Raw genomic sequence first — 18,521 nt, forward strand, 5'->3', positions numbered from 1 at the left:
AGATTTGTTTTTAAGCAAAACATAGAAAACTTACAGTAACATATGAATACATAGTTTGTATTTACTCAAAAAATTCTGGAAAAAATACTCGTTCCAATTAACGTTATTTAGTGTTTTATGTAACTCACCATTATTCTAATAATTAGACATGTGATGCAAGTAAAGAGCGATCATATTAATTTGTAATCGAGTTATCCATGGATCCGAAATCGTATGTCGTTACTTGAACTCCACGCTCCAATAATCACAGCGCGAAACACAGGTTAGATCTCGACATATCAATCGCAAAAGACATACGGATTCAGATCCATGGATGACTCGATTACAAATTAATTTGATCGCTCGATTTATATTTGAATCTACATATTATCGCAAGAATATATGTATTAACTCAATGGAACATATGTTTTAAACTTTATATTGTATTACTATATGTATTTAATACTCAAATTTTATTTTATCCAAAAAATGTAGCAATTCAATCTTGTCGTAGTAAAATTATTTACTTTCTACACTTTTAGTCAAATTTCAAAATTCTAAACTCAAAAGGAAACTGAAATAAATCAATTTACTTGTCGTTATGCTGAATGAAAAATATATTGGAGAGGAATAATATAAAAAAAAAAACACTTGATGCATAAAACGTTTACTACATCTTGCAATTTAAAAATGTTAAACTATTCGATTGAAAAGGCAGCTTGAAAAATGTAGAACACGGTTCGCCGTTTCAAAAAAACGCTCTGAATGATTTATTTGATTCTCCCTCTTACCAACTAACTACTTTTACTACGATGAAACACGTTTAGAAATGTATTAATTCAAGGTGCTCTGCGAGTGAAAAAACTTTTGATAAAGAGATGTTGTATTAATTATTGCATTAAAATGCAAATGTGTAGGTGTTTAGTTGTGAGTGAAAGACTTCGTTCTCTCGATACTCAAGTTTAATTTGTAAACAAATTTCTTTAAAGGTTTCCAATTAAAATAAATTTCCTACTTCAAGCACAGTATAAGTTGGATGTTTACTTTTAAAGTTTTCTTGTTTTTGTGTAGAATTACCTTTGTTTTCGATCCTCCAATAGAACCGGGTCGAATTGAACCAGTCTCATAAAAACGGGTAAGTATCTTGGAAACGCATCCATGAGAGACCAACAATTGCCTTGAGATATCGCAAGGTCGTACTCCAAGCAGTGCGAGTTCGACTATCCTCCTTCGTACGCAATCTGGTAAGGGACGGCCATTCACAAACACACCACCTAACTGATTTACACCTGCCTGACCTGAAACAATAATAAACCTGTGAGATAATGCGATCGTTCAAAAGTAAAAAATCGCTGATCGTGAATCAAATGACTCTTAAGTGAATGTTTGCGATGTGTGCCTCAAGAATGGCCTCAAACTTCATGTTCGCATCATTTTACATCTGCAGTTGCAGTTGGAAGAACGTCCGCCTTGCAATACTAATATTATTCTTCAGGATGCGGCGCTTAGGCGTAATTATTAACGAATCAAGGCAGCACCTGCGGATCAAAAGAGTCAAAGAGTGTCACTGCTCGTGTCGAGCCTCCCATGCACCAGGTGAAGCCGTCTCCTCTAATTATTGTAGACATAATATACCGCGTGCTTCTCTCGAACCTGGTTCTCTTTTTTTCCTGAATTCGTTGGCCGATGTAGATAAACTTTTGCAGGATGACTCTATCACACAAATTATGTGTTGTGGTAAATTTTAGCTTTGACGTCAAAACACATGTTTTTGTTAAAGCAATCGCTCTCCAAAAATGACGAAAATAAACAATGGTAACCGGTCTATTTAAGGAGAAAATATTCCATAACTAACAAGTTGTTATTCAACTTTCAGAAAACAATTTAATTTGCTGATTCGGGAAGGACGTTTTGCTACTGTTAGTCTTGTTATTGTCCTAATTATATTAAAGAAAATTGCTGAAATAAGGATAAAGATTTAGATTTAACCATTACAATATTAAAAGCAATTAATCAAAAATTGAACAGTTAAGCGGTTAAAAAGACAAATTCGAAGAAGTACTTAGAAGGTTGTATCAAATGTTTTTTTTTGATGAAATAACATGTCCTTTTGTCATATTAGGAATAATTTAAATTGATACTCGTGATTTTAATATTGTCGATATACAGGGTGATTCTGAAATAAGTTTGGAAAAAAACCCGGTAATTGGTGATGATGAGACGAAGTCATAGTCAATGAACTAGTTCGGTTTAAAAGGAGATATCGTTGAAGAAAGAAACCATCGTAATTATCGTGTAGAAAAAGTGAGAAAAACAGAACTAAAAACAATTGGAAAAATGTGTCCTTTCCAATGGACAGTAGGTATAATTATGTATAGCGGATTTTATAAGTTATACAAGGTGTATCAAAACGACCGTACCAACTATACTATGTACTTGTAATCGTATAAAGCAGATAAAATAATTTCATTAGTGAAAGTTATTACAATTGAATGAATACTCTGTCTGATACATACCGGGGGTAGAATTGGTTTACGAGACATAGGATTTTACATGTAAAAATAAAGAGTTTCAATTATTGGCTCCCCTAACAATTTTATGGCAAAATAGTTAAAATGAAAGTTAGAGAGAATTAAAATTACTGTCTAATTTCAATCTTAGTTTTATTCTAATATCTTGTGGTACTGAAAGAAAGGCAAGAAAAGAGTTAACACAAAAATACTAAAAAGTACTACTAGGCATGAAATTTTATTTCTTTCTTTAAATGGTATTATGGAGGATCCTCTTTAAGAAACTTCCAAGCAACATTTGCTTCAGGTTTCCCAGACCGACCAATTTCAGCCACAGAAACAATTCGAAGAATTGGAGAAAAGTTTGAACATTTAATAGAAGATACCGTTTCATTCGTCCTGTAGTCCTGTATGAGTTCATTTGAAGGGCAGATCAAAAGAAATTTAAATAATAGTGAAACCACCCGACAAATAATTTTAGAAGTCAAATATCATTCCTACTACTGCTTTTTAGTATTTTTGTCTTAACTTCTTTCTTGCTTTTCTTTCAGTACCACAAGATGTTAGAAAAAAACAAAGAATTAGACAATACTTTTAATTCTCTCTAACTTTCATTTTAACCATTTTGCCATAAAATTATTAGGGGAGCCAATAATTGGATCTCCTTATTATTACATGTAAAATCCTATGTCTCGTAAACCAATTCTACACCCGGTATAATTGAAACAAAAAAAAACTTTAACACGCTGTAAAAAATTTTTCAATTTTTTTTATGTTCTCACTGTATTCTGTACAACTGCTAGTAGTTGGTGCGTTCGTTTTGAATCATCCTGTATATACGCCATGTTTTAAAAAATATATGGTCGAGAGTGGCCGTGAAAAATAAAATTATCGAAAACATGCGGCGTAGCTTTACAATACATATTAGACATAACCACAGAATAAAATTCACATAACGTGACTTTGAATTTACAGTGTTATTGGACAGCATCTACGGAACGGCAGTTCCGTAAAATGTTGGTAACGGTGATTCATCAAAACGAACCGTTTTCTAGTCGGGACTATTTTTGATCTTCGTTCATGACAACTATCATAATAATGACATTTACGGTCGGATTATTCAAGTTAAGCCATACCTTTTGAAATCTTTTGTTTTTCAGATCCGTTCTTGACACTAATTTTTTTTTGTAAAAATGATCGAGTGATCAAAAAGAAAGCACATCAAGAGTCGTACCTCATCTTTTGTTTTATCGAAAAGTTTGTCTTAGATCAACTATTACGTTTTATTGGTTGCCTACCTCTCGAAACATCTATTAAAAATTAATTAATTATTAATAATTGATGCTTTATCTTCAATGGTAAAACCCATTTTACCATTTATTCTGTAAACTTTGCCAAAATCGAAAAGTTGTTTTCTAGGTTAACAACAGCATATCGTTGACGTTTCTTTGACATTTCTGCGACAAATTTGCTTACCAGTGGCGTGGCGTCCATTATCAGATAATAATAATAATAAAATCCACAATTATTAATAATACCATGATTTATTATAAAGTAGCCTTTGAGACCACAAACTGCCTACCCCCATGCATTGAACGCTTATTTGCATAGAATTCCGCTACGACATGACTGATAATTTGCAACGCCTACTCTGATTTGTTTTATTTTTGATCGCTTTGTATAATTATGGTATATAATAGCTTAATATCTATCTACTATTTACCTTATATGTATACCATAATTATACAAAGCGATCAAAATAATGTGCCACACCGGTTCCAAATGAAGCTTTAATAAGCTTCATTTGGAACCGGTGTAGCACATTATTTTTACCACCGTTACCCGAAATAAAATGATGATTCTTTACAGTAAGTACTTTACACTGATGCAAGTAACAATCAACACAATCTATAATGTTATGGACTCTATTGAGTGATTTCACATTGCGAGATATCACCGTCACCAAGGATCAAAATCAAAGGATCAAAACAAGATCTTTAATTCAAGAATGTGGTTTCCAGTAATTGCATTATTTACTTTGAAATTGAATAGCCCTAAACAAGTTTGCGACTGCTACTAAAAAAAATTTACATATTTAAATAAGGAAAAATTTGAACTATTTTAAACGTCTCCCTTAGATTTTAAAAATAAATGTTGCAAACCGAAACAATGGATCAGAAGATTCTGTTATACGAATCGAGTCACCTATAACTAGAATAAGTACATATTGGTTATTATAATTAATATCTTGCAATTTATTGCATTTACCGGCTATTATTCATAATCTCCAGTGCCCATTGGTGAATTTGATAAGAAATTGTAAAGTCATATCTTCCAGCAGGAAATTTTTCCACGGGTATTTTTTCATTTTTACTGCTTGTTAAGATTTGCTTTTGCTATTTTTCGTTTTTCTAATATACCTTACTACTTACTCCTTAACGAAACTATAACCGGATAAACCACTAATTCCATCTTTGTCGTTTTGAATAGTTGTTAGTTAGATCTCTTCCTCATTTTCTTCGTTTGTATTCGAGTTACTGTTTTTGTTATTTTGAGAAGTTTTTACCATTCCAACATTTTCTGTATTGATGTCATTACCATCTCCATTATTTTTTATCTATATTTTGCAAAATTAACTCTTCTTCTGTATTTAAATTCATAATAGTTTCATTGGGAAGACTTGAAGTTTGAAGACCGACGACTTTTATTGGTGAACCAAACATCGCTTCATATGGATTACATTTTATTCATAACTAGCTTTTACCCGCGGCTTTGCCCGCAAATTTCAGAATGTTTTAAAATTATGTTTCTACTTTCATGTATTGTGATAAACGAAGTAATTTCAATATGAAGTTTGTCTTTTTACGAAGAATAATTAAATCTTTACTGTAGACTACTTTTTTCTTCGACTATACAGGCTGTTTGATAAAAAACGCCTCAACCCACAACTTTTTAATTTATTATCCGATTTCAATGAACAAAAAAACCGAAGATATGGTTTTTCATGCGCTACGAAGCAGCCATAAAATAATTTTTTTTTTGGCGTTATTTTCAGTAGCTTACGATAGTCAACTTTTTTTTTTTAATGGACACATGTAGTTTTTTAGGCTCAGTCTGATAAAGTTTTTTTTTCTGAATCTAACCATGTATTAAAAATTATCGTTTGGTTCATAGCTGACTGAAAAAAAAATAAAACAATTTTTAATTGTGGTTCAGTTTATTATGAAATTTTCAAGTGTGCCGTGAAAAACAATTGGAATACAAATAGCAACAAATGTCAAGTGTGAGTTTGAAAATTTTCAGGTGCAATCTTGAAGAGTTTTATTATCATTTTCTTGGAAAACATAAATAATAATTTAAAAAAATATTTTTTTTTTTAATTATTATTATTTTTTCTATTAACTTTTTGTTTTTGACTAATTACGATTTTTATTACACTCGAACATAAAATAATAGTCAAATGACTGCTATCCTGCATGACTGACAATGTTATTTTATACTTAAATAAAAAAAGTTTAAAAAAGCAGATGAAAACTTCTAAGCTGACGTTTAGATGACATTTATCGTACTTTGTATTCCGATTGTTTTTCACGGCACTCTTAAAAATTTTATAAGCTGAACCACAAAAAAATGTTTTATTTTTTTTTCAGTTAGCTATGAACCAAATGATAACTTTCAATACATCATTAGATCCAGAAAAAAAAACCTTACCAGACCAAGCCTAAAAAACTACATGTGTCCATTTAAAAAAAAAAGTTGACTATCGTTAGCTATTGAAGATAACGCCAAAAAAAAAACATTTTATGGCTGTTTTGTAGCGCTTGAAAAACCATATCTTGATTTTTTTGTTCATTGAAATCGGGTAATAAATAACAAAGTTATAGGTTGAGGCGTTTTTCATCAAACAGCCTGTATAAACAAAAAGATCAATACGATAAGAAACTAACACTATTATCACTTACCAATTCATGAAAATACGCCAAAATAACACTTTTATTTTCAGTTGTAACCTTATTTAGATCTTCCTATTGTTTGATTGTCTCGTTTGATTTCAGATACCTGCCTTTTGATTTTTCCGCTATTAAGCTATTTGAAGCTTGTTCTGCTTCATTTAAGACATCTTCCGGTAAAACACAACCATTCAAACACATTTTGCGAAATTGCTACTTTTATAAACCACCAAATGTAACTATGACACCTGAACATATCATGCAAACGCGATTTCCAACTCAAAAAAAAACTTTTTTTTGTGCTTAACAGGCTTAAAAATGATAAAAGGGGTTGCTTTTTGTGGGTGTCAAGCGGCGAAGGTGACGATATACTCAGAGGATGAAATAGGGGTGAAGCGGCGAAGGTGAGGGTATTTCCAACTCGAAAAAACTGTCTTCTTTTCTTAACAGGGTTGAAAATGATAGTAGGGGTTGGTTTTTGTAAAATTAAAGTAGACAGTAAATTTCTCATTGTTTTGAAGATCAAGTGTACAAAATTTCATCAAGATCGGAGTAAAACTGTAGATTTGCATACAAAATAAAGAAACAGACATTCAGTTTTATATACAGGGTGGTCCCGATATAACCTGCCAAAAAAATTCTGGGTCATTAGAAGGATCTAACAAATCCAAAAAACCCCATTTTGTTAGGTCCAAAATAATGGGGATAAATTAACCCCTATCCACACCCATTCGACGCTGCTGACCACAAAAATACGTACCTACTCAGGAATTAATTGTTGGTGTTTGTAAGTATGACAGTATCTAAGCAACATAGGTACCTGAATCGTTTATGACAAATCTCAGATGTGACAAACTAAATCAAATTAATGACATTTATTGAAAACGCTGTACCTACACTGTGTGCGTTAATTCACCAGCTTATTTAGGTACAAAAGCTGATTTTGTAGACTGAGATGAATGAGTAATAAATAAAGTGGTGTTCCTCAATGTGTAAATAAATGTAGAGGTAGTGTGTGCAAAATTGTGGAAGAACTGTGTAACAAGAGTATCGTCTTAATTGTGGTTAAATAGCCAAAATAATGTATTGAATAAATTTATTTACACTTTACATATTCGTACTTTCAACTCTAACTGAGAATATCTACTAACTAATGAAAGGTAAACTAGACTAGAACAATTATTTTATAATAAATGTTCTGTGTGCCTTCCGTTGGTATTTAAGCACATTTGAGTACGCTGGTACCAATTTTAATAAACAGAATTCAGCATTTCTGGGTTTTTACGAATCTGGTTCGCGGCGTCTGTTACGCGTTTCTGGAGTTGGCCTCCTGTATTTATTTCAACTTCGTATACCAAATCTTTCGTGTGGTCCCAAAAATTAAAATCCAGAGGGGTTAAATGGAGGATCGGGGACGCCATCGTATTGGAATCAGTCAGAACCAACCTCACATAAATGCGGATGTAGCTCCACAAAAGTACAACGGGACGGAAGGACTCCTTCAGGAAAACGCTCGCCGTATGGTCGCCTTGCCGGTCTTGAATTACCACGTGTTTCGCCATAGAGTAAATGCAAATCGGCGTATTCTTGTTTTGTGAATTTCATAACCTTTTGAAGGATTCGAAAATTTAAAATTAAACTTGACAAATGTCATAGGTGTTGCAGGTACCGTTGCTAAAGAAATTGCAGCCAAGTAACCAGAATTACCTTTTTAAAACCGATTAACTCATTAGCGTACAGCAAATTTTGACCAAATTTTCAATTATTTTTATCTCGAAAACGAAAAGACTTTTATTAGAAACTTTTTTTGTGTATGAGTTCTACTCATCGTCACCTATTACTGGATGTCTTTTGGCAGGTTATATCGGGACCACCCTGTATATAGATGACCGGTTAATCACATTTCCCTTAACACATATAAAGGGCGACTATGGAAAACAGGTCGTTTGAAAATGTGTGGCGTAGGTTGCCGTAATAGTATATTAAAACATGAGTTTTATAAAACTTATGTTAAGACACGAGTCAGGTTTGCAGCACGACTGCTGCAAGCAGGAGTGCCTGTAAATGACGAGTGCTCTTACGTTTCATAAAACGAATTTTTTATGCTATTTTTTTTAATTTGCACATTAAATGCATTTTTATTTCATGGTTAACATTTAAAGTAAAATTCTAAATTTGAATCTAGACTAAACATAATTGTCATTTTTCGCAAGTGAAATTGCAATTAAAGATGAATTATCCAGAAATGCGGCAAATAGCAGAGAATACCAGAGTCAATTCGCTGCCGGCACTGTGTGTTACCAACTGAAAATAGTTCCTAGATTACGGATGAATGCGTTAACAGCTTTGTTCAAACAGCAAATTAGAAAAACCCAATTATCGTTTCATTCGTTCTCATTTCAAAAATATGATTCTGTCGTGAATGTATATTTTATATACTCGAGTGAAAATCATTTTTGAGTAAAATTCACGTAAATGTCAAATTGACAAGTGACAGTTTATTAAGTTACACCACAAGTTTTCCATTGCCGCCCCTTATCTCTTTTTTTGTTAATCATATTGTAGTAAGTAAACAATTAATAGAAAAGAGGAAAGTAAACAACATAGAAACGCATTTGCTATTCAATGATTTGGAAAAAACCTACTACACTGTGAACCTTCAAAAATTATTTGAAATCTAAGATGTAGCATAAAAATATTACATAGATATTAGACAGATACCGTTAAAGAAATGTATAAACATCAACGTAGTGATATAAAACTAGGAAAACATATATCACAGCCATTTCAAGTAAACAAAGGGCTTAGACCGGGATGTTCCTTGTCTCCAATGCTGTTCAAAATCTTCCTAGAAAAAATTCCCAATATCTACATACAGTTTCATTCGCAGACGATCAATAATTAGTAATTACTGGTAATTAGTGGAGATGAATATATAAATATTTGATATAAGTTAGTATATTTGAAAATGCAAGTTGCATTACGTGCATATTAAAATTTCTTTCCGGAAGTTGTCAAAAAGCACTTCCTTTGCGCGGCGAATTAATAACAAGCGGTGAATTCATGTAATTAATTTTTTGTCCCCTTGTGGCGTCCTCATGTAAGTACATAAATTTGGGTACAATCTGGTAGGACATTTACCAGATATGATAAAATCTACAGAACCAAGAGAACCTGTTTCCCACTACTGGAATCGATTATGTCAAATTAACATTAACCTCAACGGCGGGATAATTAAAGAGATATATTCATGATGAGGAAAACAAGTCATATTTTAAACTTTTAATTAATTGACGCCAAGCTCTACGTCGCGCCGTTGCGTTTTCTGTCCATCACCGAGAAAAAAAAAACAATAATACCTAATTTTCTCGAATTTTAATTCCGTAATTGCAAACAACTGCAAGCAATTTGGGGGTAAAAAATCTAACGCAACACAAAATTTTTCATGAAATACTCCGGCAGGTGCTGGAACTGGATCACGCGAAATGGAGTTTTAGGTGAGTAAAGGCCGTGGTGGTTGTTTATAATTGAGTTAATGGTAGAAGAGGTCTTTCGAAACATCCTGGCTTATTAAAATTCTGGATAATAGGTAAAATGAAGGTAAACGAAATTAAAAGTGTTTTTTCTTTTTCTTCTCTCTCACCTAAATAAATTATTCTTAACTGATATTTAATACGGATATTAACCCATAGTTTTCTATTTAATAAAATCTACTTTCGAAAAAATAAGAAAAAGAAACGACGTGAAACTATTCCAATTTCTGTCAATTTCACTCTTATAATGTTGGCAAACTTGATGGAAGGCCACAAAAAATGTTTTATTACGTATTTATGGGACATGTGACCACAGTAAAAAACACAGTAACATGCAATGGATGCAGATGCTGCCTGGTTTTATCATGGTTATTTTGATTTATGTTTTTATTTTTGTGAAATGTGGGTAAACACAAGTCAGTCATTCTGCGATGGTCTCGTAATTGGATATACACCGTATATAAATATTAATAGATTTGCTGTTCGAGAGCATGTCATCAATTATTTGAAAGTAAAAAAGCTGCTCACCTCGCTGACATAAAACATTTACCAGTAGTAATTGGTAAACATTAATTTAATTAATAATTTATTAAATCTGAAATACTGAAAAATGCAAACACAATATATAGCAAATGTAGATGCGATTTGTACAATTGTTAAACAAGCCACTGTCGCATTGTGACGTTCATGCTTTTTGTACAAAAGAATTCCTTTCCGCGACCTTTAACACGACATTTAATGGCTATCATTGTGAATAGACTAGAAAATAATCTGAAGACTGTACAATTTTTAAAAACATAAATGAAAGGACGTTAAAACTGCAAAAATGTCTTCTCATTTTCTCTGTAATGCTATTATTGTGAAGTTAGTGATCACTTCAGTACCATTCACGATAATAAATCTTCCTATTGCCTTTGTAAGAATTTATGCGAAAAAGATAATTGCGTCAAATACTTACGCAGCTATACGGACAAAAACATTGTTAAATATCTCCATCTTATTTACGACAGGTAAAGCATTTCTTTCACGGCAGTAAGTGAGGTAAGTACTACATAAGTGGGGTCGTTATTATTTAATTTATATTTATATAACGATACATCTAGTCCGCTTTGAAAATTTACGCAAGAATATCTTCAGTTGTCATTTAATCGAAAGTGGTCTAGTTCAAAAAACATTTGACCTTTGCAATTCTCTACTTATAGATGCATTCAAGATTGTCAAACAAGCGTAAACGAATAACACTACTTTCTCTGTCGCACTAAGCATTTTCTTAAGCCATATATGAAATGCATTATTTGAAGCATTTTTCAAAATAATTTTGTTTTTATTTGGTTTTTCAATAAATAGGGGAGAACTTTGCAAATAACAAAGTATCGTGTAGGTACTGATTTACAACGTATAAACGAGTGGTAATTGTTCACTTTAACTACTTCTGGAATTTTCGCGTTTTTTCTGGCTAGACAGCCTGAGGACGTCCTCCTACATCGTTTCCCACCAGTCAAACCTTGTGCAAATGAAAATTTTCCTTACCCTTTAGTTATACTAAGACTTGGCGCGACCTTGAAACACAACAAGAGAGAAAAAAAAAGGCATTTGCACAAGGTTTGAATGGTGGGACACGATCTAGGAGGACGCCCTGAGGCTGTCTAGCCAGAAAAAACGCGAAAATTCCAGAAGTAGTTAAAGTGAACAATTACCAAACGGGTGTAAATGTTGGTGTTTATTTGCGCTTGTCCTCCCATATACAGGGTCATTATAAATGATTGTCCCATCGCAGTTGGCGTTGAAAACCCACACAAATTTGGGATGTGCCGCTAGCTTCGCAACGTTAGACAAACTAGTGGACAAATTTACACTACCGCCAGCAGCGCTACCTATCGGCGATGCTAGTCTCACTCATGTTATAAAGCTTGCGGCACATTCAACTACGTCACCAATGCCTACTGCGATGAGACAATCATTTATAATGACCCCGTATTTATCACAATATTTGAGTTCGATTGTGCTCCTTTCCGCTCAGCTGTGCTCGATGTGTTCCTAACATTATGTCGAACACTACGCGATGATTGTGGAAGAAAGACTGATGAAGGAAATGAATGAGCGGGGTGCGTTACCAGACGGGCAGGCGGGATTTAGGAAAGGTAGAGGGACTATGGACAACGTATATATCTTGAATCATATAATAGGAAATGAGATAAAAAAGAGGGGTAGCAAGATATATGCATTTTTTGTAGACCTGAAGGCGGCTTTTGATAATGTGGAAAGAGACTTACTGTGGGAATACTTGAGAAAGAAAGGGATAAATGAGCATCTGGTAACAAAAATAGAAGAGATATATGAAGAGACGATAAGTAGAGTGAGAGTGGATGGAAGAGTGAGTGAATGTTTCAAGACGTATAAGGGAGTAAGACAAGGTTGTCCACTAAGCCCCAGCCTGTTTGCAGCGTTTATAGGAGATATAGAGGAGATGTTCAGGAAGGGGCAGGCAGGGGGGGTCGTGGTGGGCAAAGAAAAAGTGTGGTCTTTGGCATACGCGGATGATTTGGTGGTGCTAGCGAGAGAGGAGAAAGGTATGAAAGAAATGTTGGGAAATATGGAGAAATATATGAGGAGGAAAAAGTTGACGGTGAATGTAGAGAAATCCAAGATGATGGTGTTTAGAAAGGGGGGTGGTAGGAGAAAAATAAATGAGTGGAGATGGGAAAAGGATAAAATTGAAGAAGTGAAAGAATTTAAGTATTTAGGTTATGTGATGAATGAAAGAAACACAGCAGCAGCACATGTGAGAGAGTTAGTGAAAAAAGCGAATAAGATAATAGGAGCGGTATGGGGGATAGGAGAGAGAAAATTTGGACATGACTTTAGAAGGAGAATAATGATGTTTGATAGTCTGGTGAAAAGCGTGATGATGTATGGAGCGGAAATATGGGGATGGAGAGAGCAAGAAGGGTTGGAAGGGGTGCAAGGAAAATATTTGAAATGGGTGCTAGGAGTAGATAGAGAGACACCGGGCTATATAGTGATGGAGGAAACAAAAAGGGATGGAATAAGAATAGAAGCAGGAAAGAGAGCAATAAGATTTGAGGAGAGGTTGATAGAGAGAGGAGAGTGTAGAATTTTGCAAGAGTGTCTGAAAGAAAAAAGGAAAGAAATAGGAAAAGGGGTATGGAAAGAGAGGGAGGCATATTTCGAAAGAAATGGTTATGCAGGAGCGGAGATAGAAAGAATGCGAGAGGGAGGCAGAGCAATGACATATGAATTGGTGCAGAGAGACAGAGATGTGCAAGTGCAGGAAAGAAGAACGAGAATTAGGGAATCTAGGTACAATGGGAAGTATGAAAAAATAATAACGGAAGAACTACCAAAGTACCTAGGAAGAGAGAGTAGAAAGGAGAGAGTGATAATAGCAAGATTTAGGTGTGGAAATGAGGAGAGAGAGAATAAATATTGGAATGAGGATAGGATTAGAGTGTGCAGGATGTGTGGAGAAAAAAAGGAGACGATAGAACATATGTTGAATGAATGCGTAGAATTGAGAGAGAGAGAGGAAAGTAGAGAAGAAATGTTGAATGAGGACGGAAGAGGGATCGAATGGATGAAGAAGGTTGAGTGGAGAAGAGGGACAATATGTGGGGAGGGATAATTGTATTTGGAAAGCTGCTAATTTGTTATTGTTTTGAATTATTTAGTTAGTTAGTTTTAGTTATTATATTATATTTTATTGTATTTTATTGAGTTAGTGGGAAATGTCGAAAATCGGATAATTTATAAACCTGTATAGGTATTAAATATACATACAACTATTCGAACTATTCATTATGTCGAACACTTGAGTTTGATCTGTAATCCGTGGTGGGTTCACAATTGACTCTTCAATGCCTACTTTGAGGTGAAATTTACAAAAACACACGATAGTTATATTGTTTAAAGCAAAGAAATAATTTTAATATACAAATTAATAATGGTCTGCTATTTTATCAGCACGTGTTTACATTTTGTGTGGTAATTAGAATCACAACCGGTATAATTCATTTAGTCGCAAAATCTTTTTTATAAAATCTTTTTAAAACCTTACAATAATTTATTAATATTTCTTGAACAAGTCATGTGACTTTTTATTCGAATATGTTAATACATTTTAAGTTCAAGTGGTTTTATGTAAATCAGTTTTGCTTAAAAAATTATCAAATTCCGTTATCTTGCCATGATTTACTGTGAATATAAAAGTGGCTCAACATAAGTTTAGGGGCTTGTTTCAGTAAAATTAATTTTAGTGATTTATACAGGTGTCCCCAAAAAAGAAGACGAGTCCATAGCTCCCTTATTTATCGGAGAATTTTAATTATATTTACACCAAATTAAATGGTTGTGAATAGGCTACAAGATGGCCTAGTATATAGCCTCAAGGCCTTCAAGGCTGAACTGTCAAAATATTTTTTCAAATGGGAACATATACTTTTTTTAGTAACTCTGATAGAGATTTTTATTCTGAAAACAACAAGTATAACTTCACAAAAAAAATAACACTAACTTTTGGAACAAATGACGAGTACCAAGCTGGAAGCTTTAGCGCAGTTTGAGCATAGACGATAATAGCGGTTTTTTTTTGTATCTTTGGTATGTATTGGGTGATTCAAAATGATTGTGGCCAAGTATGGCAACTATGTACGAAAATTTATGTGGCAACTGTGTGAATGAGATAGAGTTGTCATTTTTATGATATTTCATAAGCGTGCATTTGATTTTTTTGATATTATTACACATTGATTTGACAGTTTTCAAAATTGCGCGAATTTTCGTACATAGTTGCCATACTTGGCCACAATCATTTTGAATCACCCAATAAGTGTATATTCGTGATACACTGTTGTTTAAGAATACAAATCTCTATCAGAATTACTAAAAAAAAGTATGTGTTCCCATTTGCAAGCAAAATATTTTTGACAGTTTAGCCTTGAAGCCCTTAGGGCTATACATAAATTAATTAGGTCCTTTTGTAGCCTATTCACAACCACTTAATTTGGTGTATAAATAATTAAAATCCTCCGATAAATAAGGAAGTTATGTTTTTTGAGGACACCTACATAAATAAAGAGAAACAAGTTGTTTTCCGATATCTTAGGAATAAGAGGCGAAACAAAGTTTAATTGTTAAGTGTTATATGGTCTCGATCATTAACTTATAGTTATCCAAGAACTCTAACATTATATTGCACACCCTATGGTTAAAAAGATAAATAGCTTACAATCACATAAATGTCACTAACTCTTCTATCATGCAGAAAACGATATGGTAGACGAAATCAAACCAATGCTTTGTTGTGCTCCAACATTTTATGCATATTTGGCATATTTGGAGCTTATAACAAGTTCATTTTATAGAGATATTTTATTACTGTGTGGAACTTGATTTTATTTATTTTTGGAAAAAAAAAATCTCTTGAATACGAATACCTGGTTAATTTTTGAATGCAAAAGAGGTACGTATTACTACTACCTAAGGGCCTGATTTCAAGTCATGGTGGCAAATAGGTGGTGCAGCACAAATGTATAACTATCTTTGTCCTATACATTAATTACCAATATGCGTCATCTCTAAGAGGCCGATTTCAAGTTGACTTGCGACTGTCGCAGTTGTTGTCATGGTAACGGAGCAAGAGAGAAAGATGACGCATATTGGTAATTAATGTGTAGGACAAAGATAGCTATACATTTGCGCTGCACCACCTATTTGCCACCATGACTTGAAATCGGGCCCTAACCCATTAATACCCTGCGATCGAAGAATAAATCAAATAAGCCATAATTATCATGGTTCAGCTGACAGTGGTAGTTTAAATGTTGCTGTTATGAAAGAAACATATTTAAATCCTTCAACCTGTAGTAAAGAGACTTGACTGTCAAATACATAAATGTTTAAACTAGCGCTGCCAACTGAACTGTCATAATAGTCATAGCTTTGGGGTTTTTTAGAGTGCACGTTATTTAAAAAAATCAAATTTTAATTAAGTAAGATTTAATTTAAAAGCAGCACTGCTTTAGAATATTTCTGTTATCCTAGCTGCGAATGCGATTTCGCATTGAAACTCGGTATATGGGGTTGAAATTGGATTCTGGACAACTTTTTCTGATATTAAAAAATAATTTCTCAGAAGGGTAAGAATGATGAAATAAAAAATAACAAGCATGTCACAATAATTGTGACAATACCCATTAGATAATTAAATTAAAAGGAAATTTCTTGACTAAAACTAAAACATCTAATTATTGACAGATTTAACCCGCTTTTAACTCGAGAGTTGAAATTGTATGAATCAATGATTTAAACTACTGAAAATTGTGGATTTATCTACTTAAAGAAAATAGTAAAAAAAATTGAAAAATGCAGGAAGATCCTTGACAAATTAAACAAAAGGGGACACCGGATTTTATTTATCATTATGGATATTTCTATCAAATAATAATTCCTTTGAGAGGGCCATTTATATTATCATTTACTTTGCATTATGGTCGGTTTATACACGACATCCAGGTCGGAATTTGTTCATATGACATTACGGATTACAGACAATACTAAAATCAAGTAATGCAGCTTTTAAGTATTGAAGTTACAACGAAACGCTGTTTCCCCCTAGCGGCCGCCCATGCAACTATTGTTCGCACCCGATGTTGCTTAACTTCACTGATAGAACGATGATGGTGCTTTCATAGTTGTTGGGTTGCCGTAAACAAATATTGACGTTAATTATTTTAAAATGTTCGCTTAAGAGAAGTAGAGAAAGCAATCTTCATACATAAATAAAATCAACAAACTAAACATCATTACATCGTTCTTAAAATAAGGAAATCTGTCACATTTAGAAAATATGTTAGAAATTTTCTATTGAAGAAGCGAGTACATTACGATAAAAGCCAGGAACTGTAAACCTGGGTCAAGGTCTCCTGTCAGAGGTGACGAGAGTGACTTACCAGTGTGAGGCATATTTCGGTTCCTTTATCGGTCACCACCTGTAAAGATAAAGCTGACAATGAGATATCTGTAGAGCAGACTAGCAGGTTACAATTAAGACAAATAAAAAATGGACAGGATTTCGAGGGGTGACAAAACAGATCGTACATGAGTGTTTGACACGGTTAACGGGCACCCCTTGTGGTACAACCACTCGCATAATACACGTCACAGTGGGAGCGTGACGAGGGGTCGTTAGTGAGCTTTGAGATGTAAATGTCGCCGAGGTGGGCCCGATTAAACGAATTAAGCGTCCGCCGCTCACCTGTACCGTGCTATTTTACAGTCGGCACGGAACAGATTTGTGATACACAAATTCCGAACACGCTCCAGATATTTATGAGCTAATCTTATCGTCCACCGACTGCTCCGCTATATCAATTAAACTAATACCCGACGACAATCGAGGAAATTTTACGTTTGCTGAAAACCATTTCATTGATACCATCGCGTAGGTCCCTTCGTGATACCTTCATTATGGCGAAATAAATTATTGGAATGGAAATGGCGAAACTGAAACGACTAGGTTACAAAGGACGTTTTACGATGGACACTGCCAATAGCAAACAAGGAAAATGCGTGCTACATGAAAACGTTCAAGCTTTAAAGACATATGAAAAATTAAACGAAGAATAGACACCATATCAACAATAACATTTATTATTGTAATGAAGTTCTTCTTTAAATGTGACATTCGATTTAAAATTTCTTCGAACTTTGAAAGCAACTGTTTCATAACTGTCAAAAATGCTATAACGTAAAAATAACTCATGTAAAATTTAAAGGTAATGATAAATAATAAAATATCGGGCGATCAAATTAATTTGTAATCGAGTCATCCATGAATCCGAAATCGCATGTCTTTACTTGAATTGACAGTTGACATTTCATGTAAACTATTACAATGGTGATTACAAGTTACAAACAATTTAATTGTATACCTAGGATTAGGAGCTGACGAAAAATTGAAATTAGGTACATTATGTAATAAAAAAATCAATTTTAAAAATGTTTTTAATTAAGCTTCAATCGCAAATCCATAGATGACTGATAAACTAGGTTAACCCTTGGGCTACGCCCACTGAAAAAAGCAAATCACTCCCTAAATGTGAGCTTTGCTGTCATAATTCAAGTGGCATAACGGTATCAATTTGATGTTTTTGAGATGACTGATCATGTAATACGTGAAGTGTTTTATAGGTACAATTTCGCGATATTACTATCTATCTCCACTCTCTACTCTAGGGAGGTTTTGAAAGTTTAGTAAAAAGTGGAAATGTTATGTTTTTCAATGTTGAAAAATCGAAAATGATTAGAAATTACCACTAATTACATACACAATACAACATACAAAACACATTAAAAATGTCTTCACAGTATCTAAATACTGTGAATTTTTTCAAAATTTTAAGAACATGAAATTTGTTTTTCAATAAATGTTTCAATCATATGCCAAAACTGCGGTGAACATTTATTTCATTTCAAAAAATCACTACGTAATTGGTGTTTCCCAGTTCAGAATAAATGAAACTTTTTTTAGG

General features: G+C 33.5%; 1 protein-coding gene across 3 annotated transcripts in view; it reads right to left on the minus strand.

Annotated features, from left to right (window-relative positions):
* Nucleotides 1-18,521, minus strand: part of Poxn (Pox neuro) — a 47,472-nt gene that overhangs the window by 11,419 nt on the left and 17,532 nt on the right. For all 3 annotated transcript variants that reach the window (XM_069038956.1, XM_069038958.1, XM_069038957.1), the window contains exons 2-3: nucleotides 16,941-16,979; nucleotides 1,057-1,277 (exon numbers count right to left, since the gene is read on the minus strand). In XM_069038956.1, coding sequence (XP_068895057.1) covers nucleotides 1,057-1,277; nucleotides 16,941-16,953 — 234 coding nt within the window. In that variant the 5' untranslated portion in view covers nucleotides 16,954-16,979. The remainder of the gene's footprint in view (nucleotides 1-1,056; nucleotides 1,278-16,940; nucleotides 16,980-18,521) is intronic.

The sequence above is a fragment of the Tenebrio molitor genome, chromosome 2, assembly GCF_963966145.1.
Source record: "Tenebrio molitor chromosome 2, icTenMoli1.1, whole genome shotgun sequence".
NCBI lineage: Eukaryota > Metazoa > Arthropoda > Insecta > Coleoptera > Tenebrionidae > Tenebrio > Tenebrio molitor.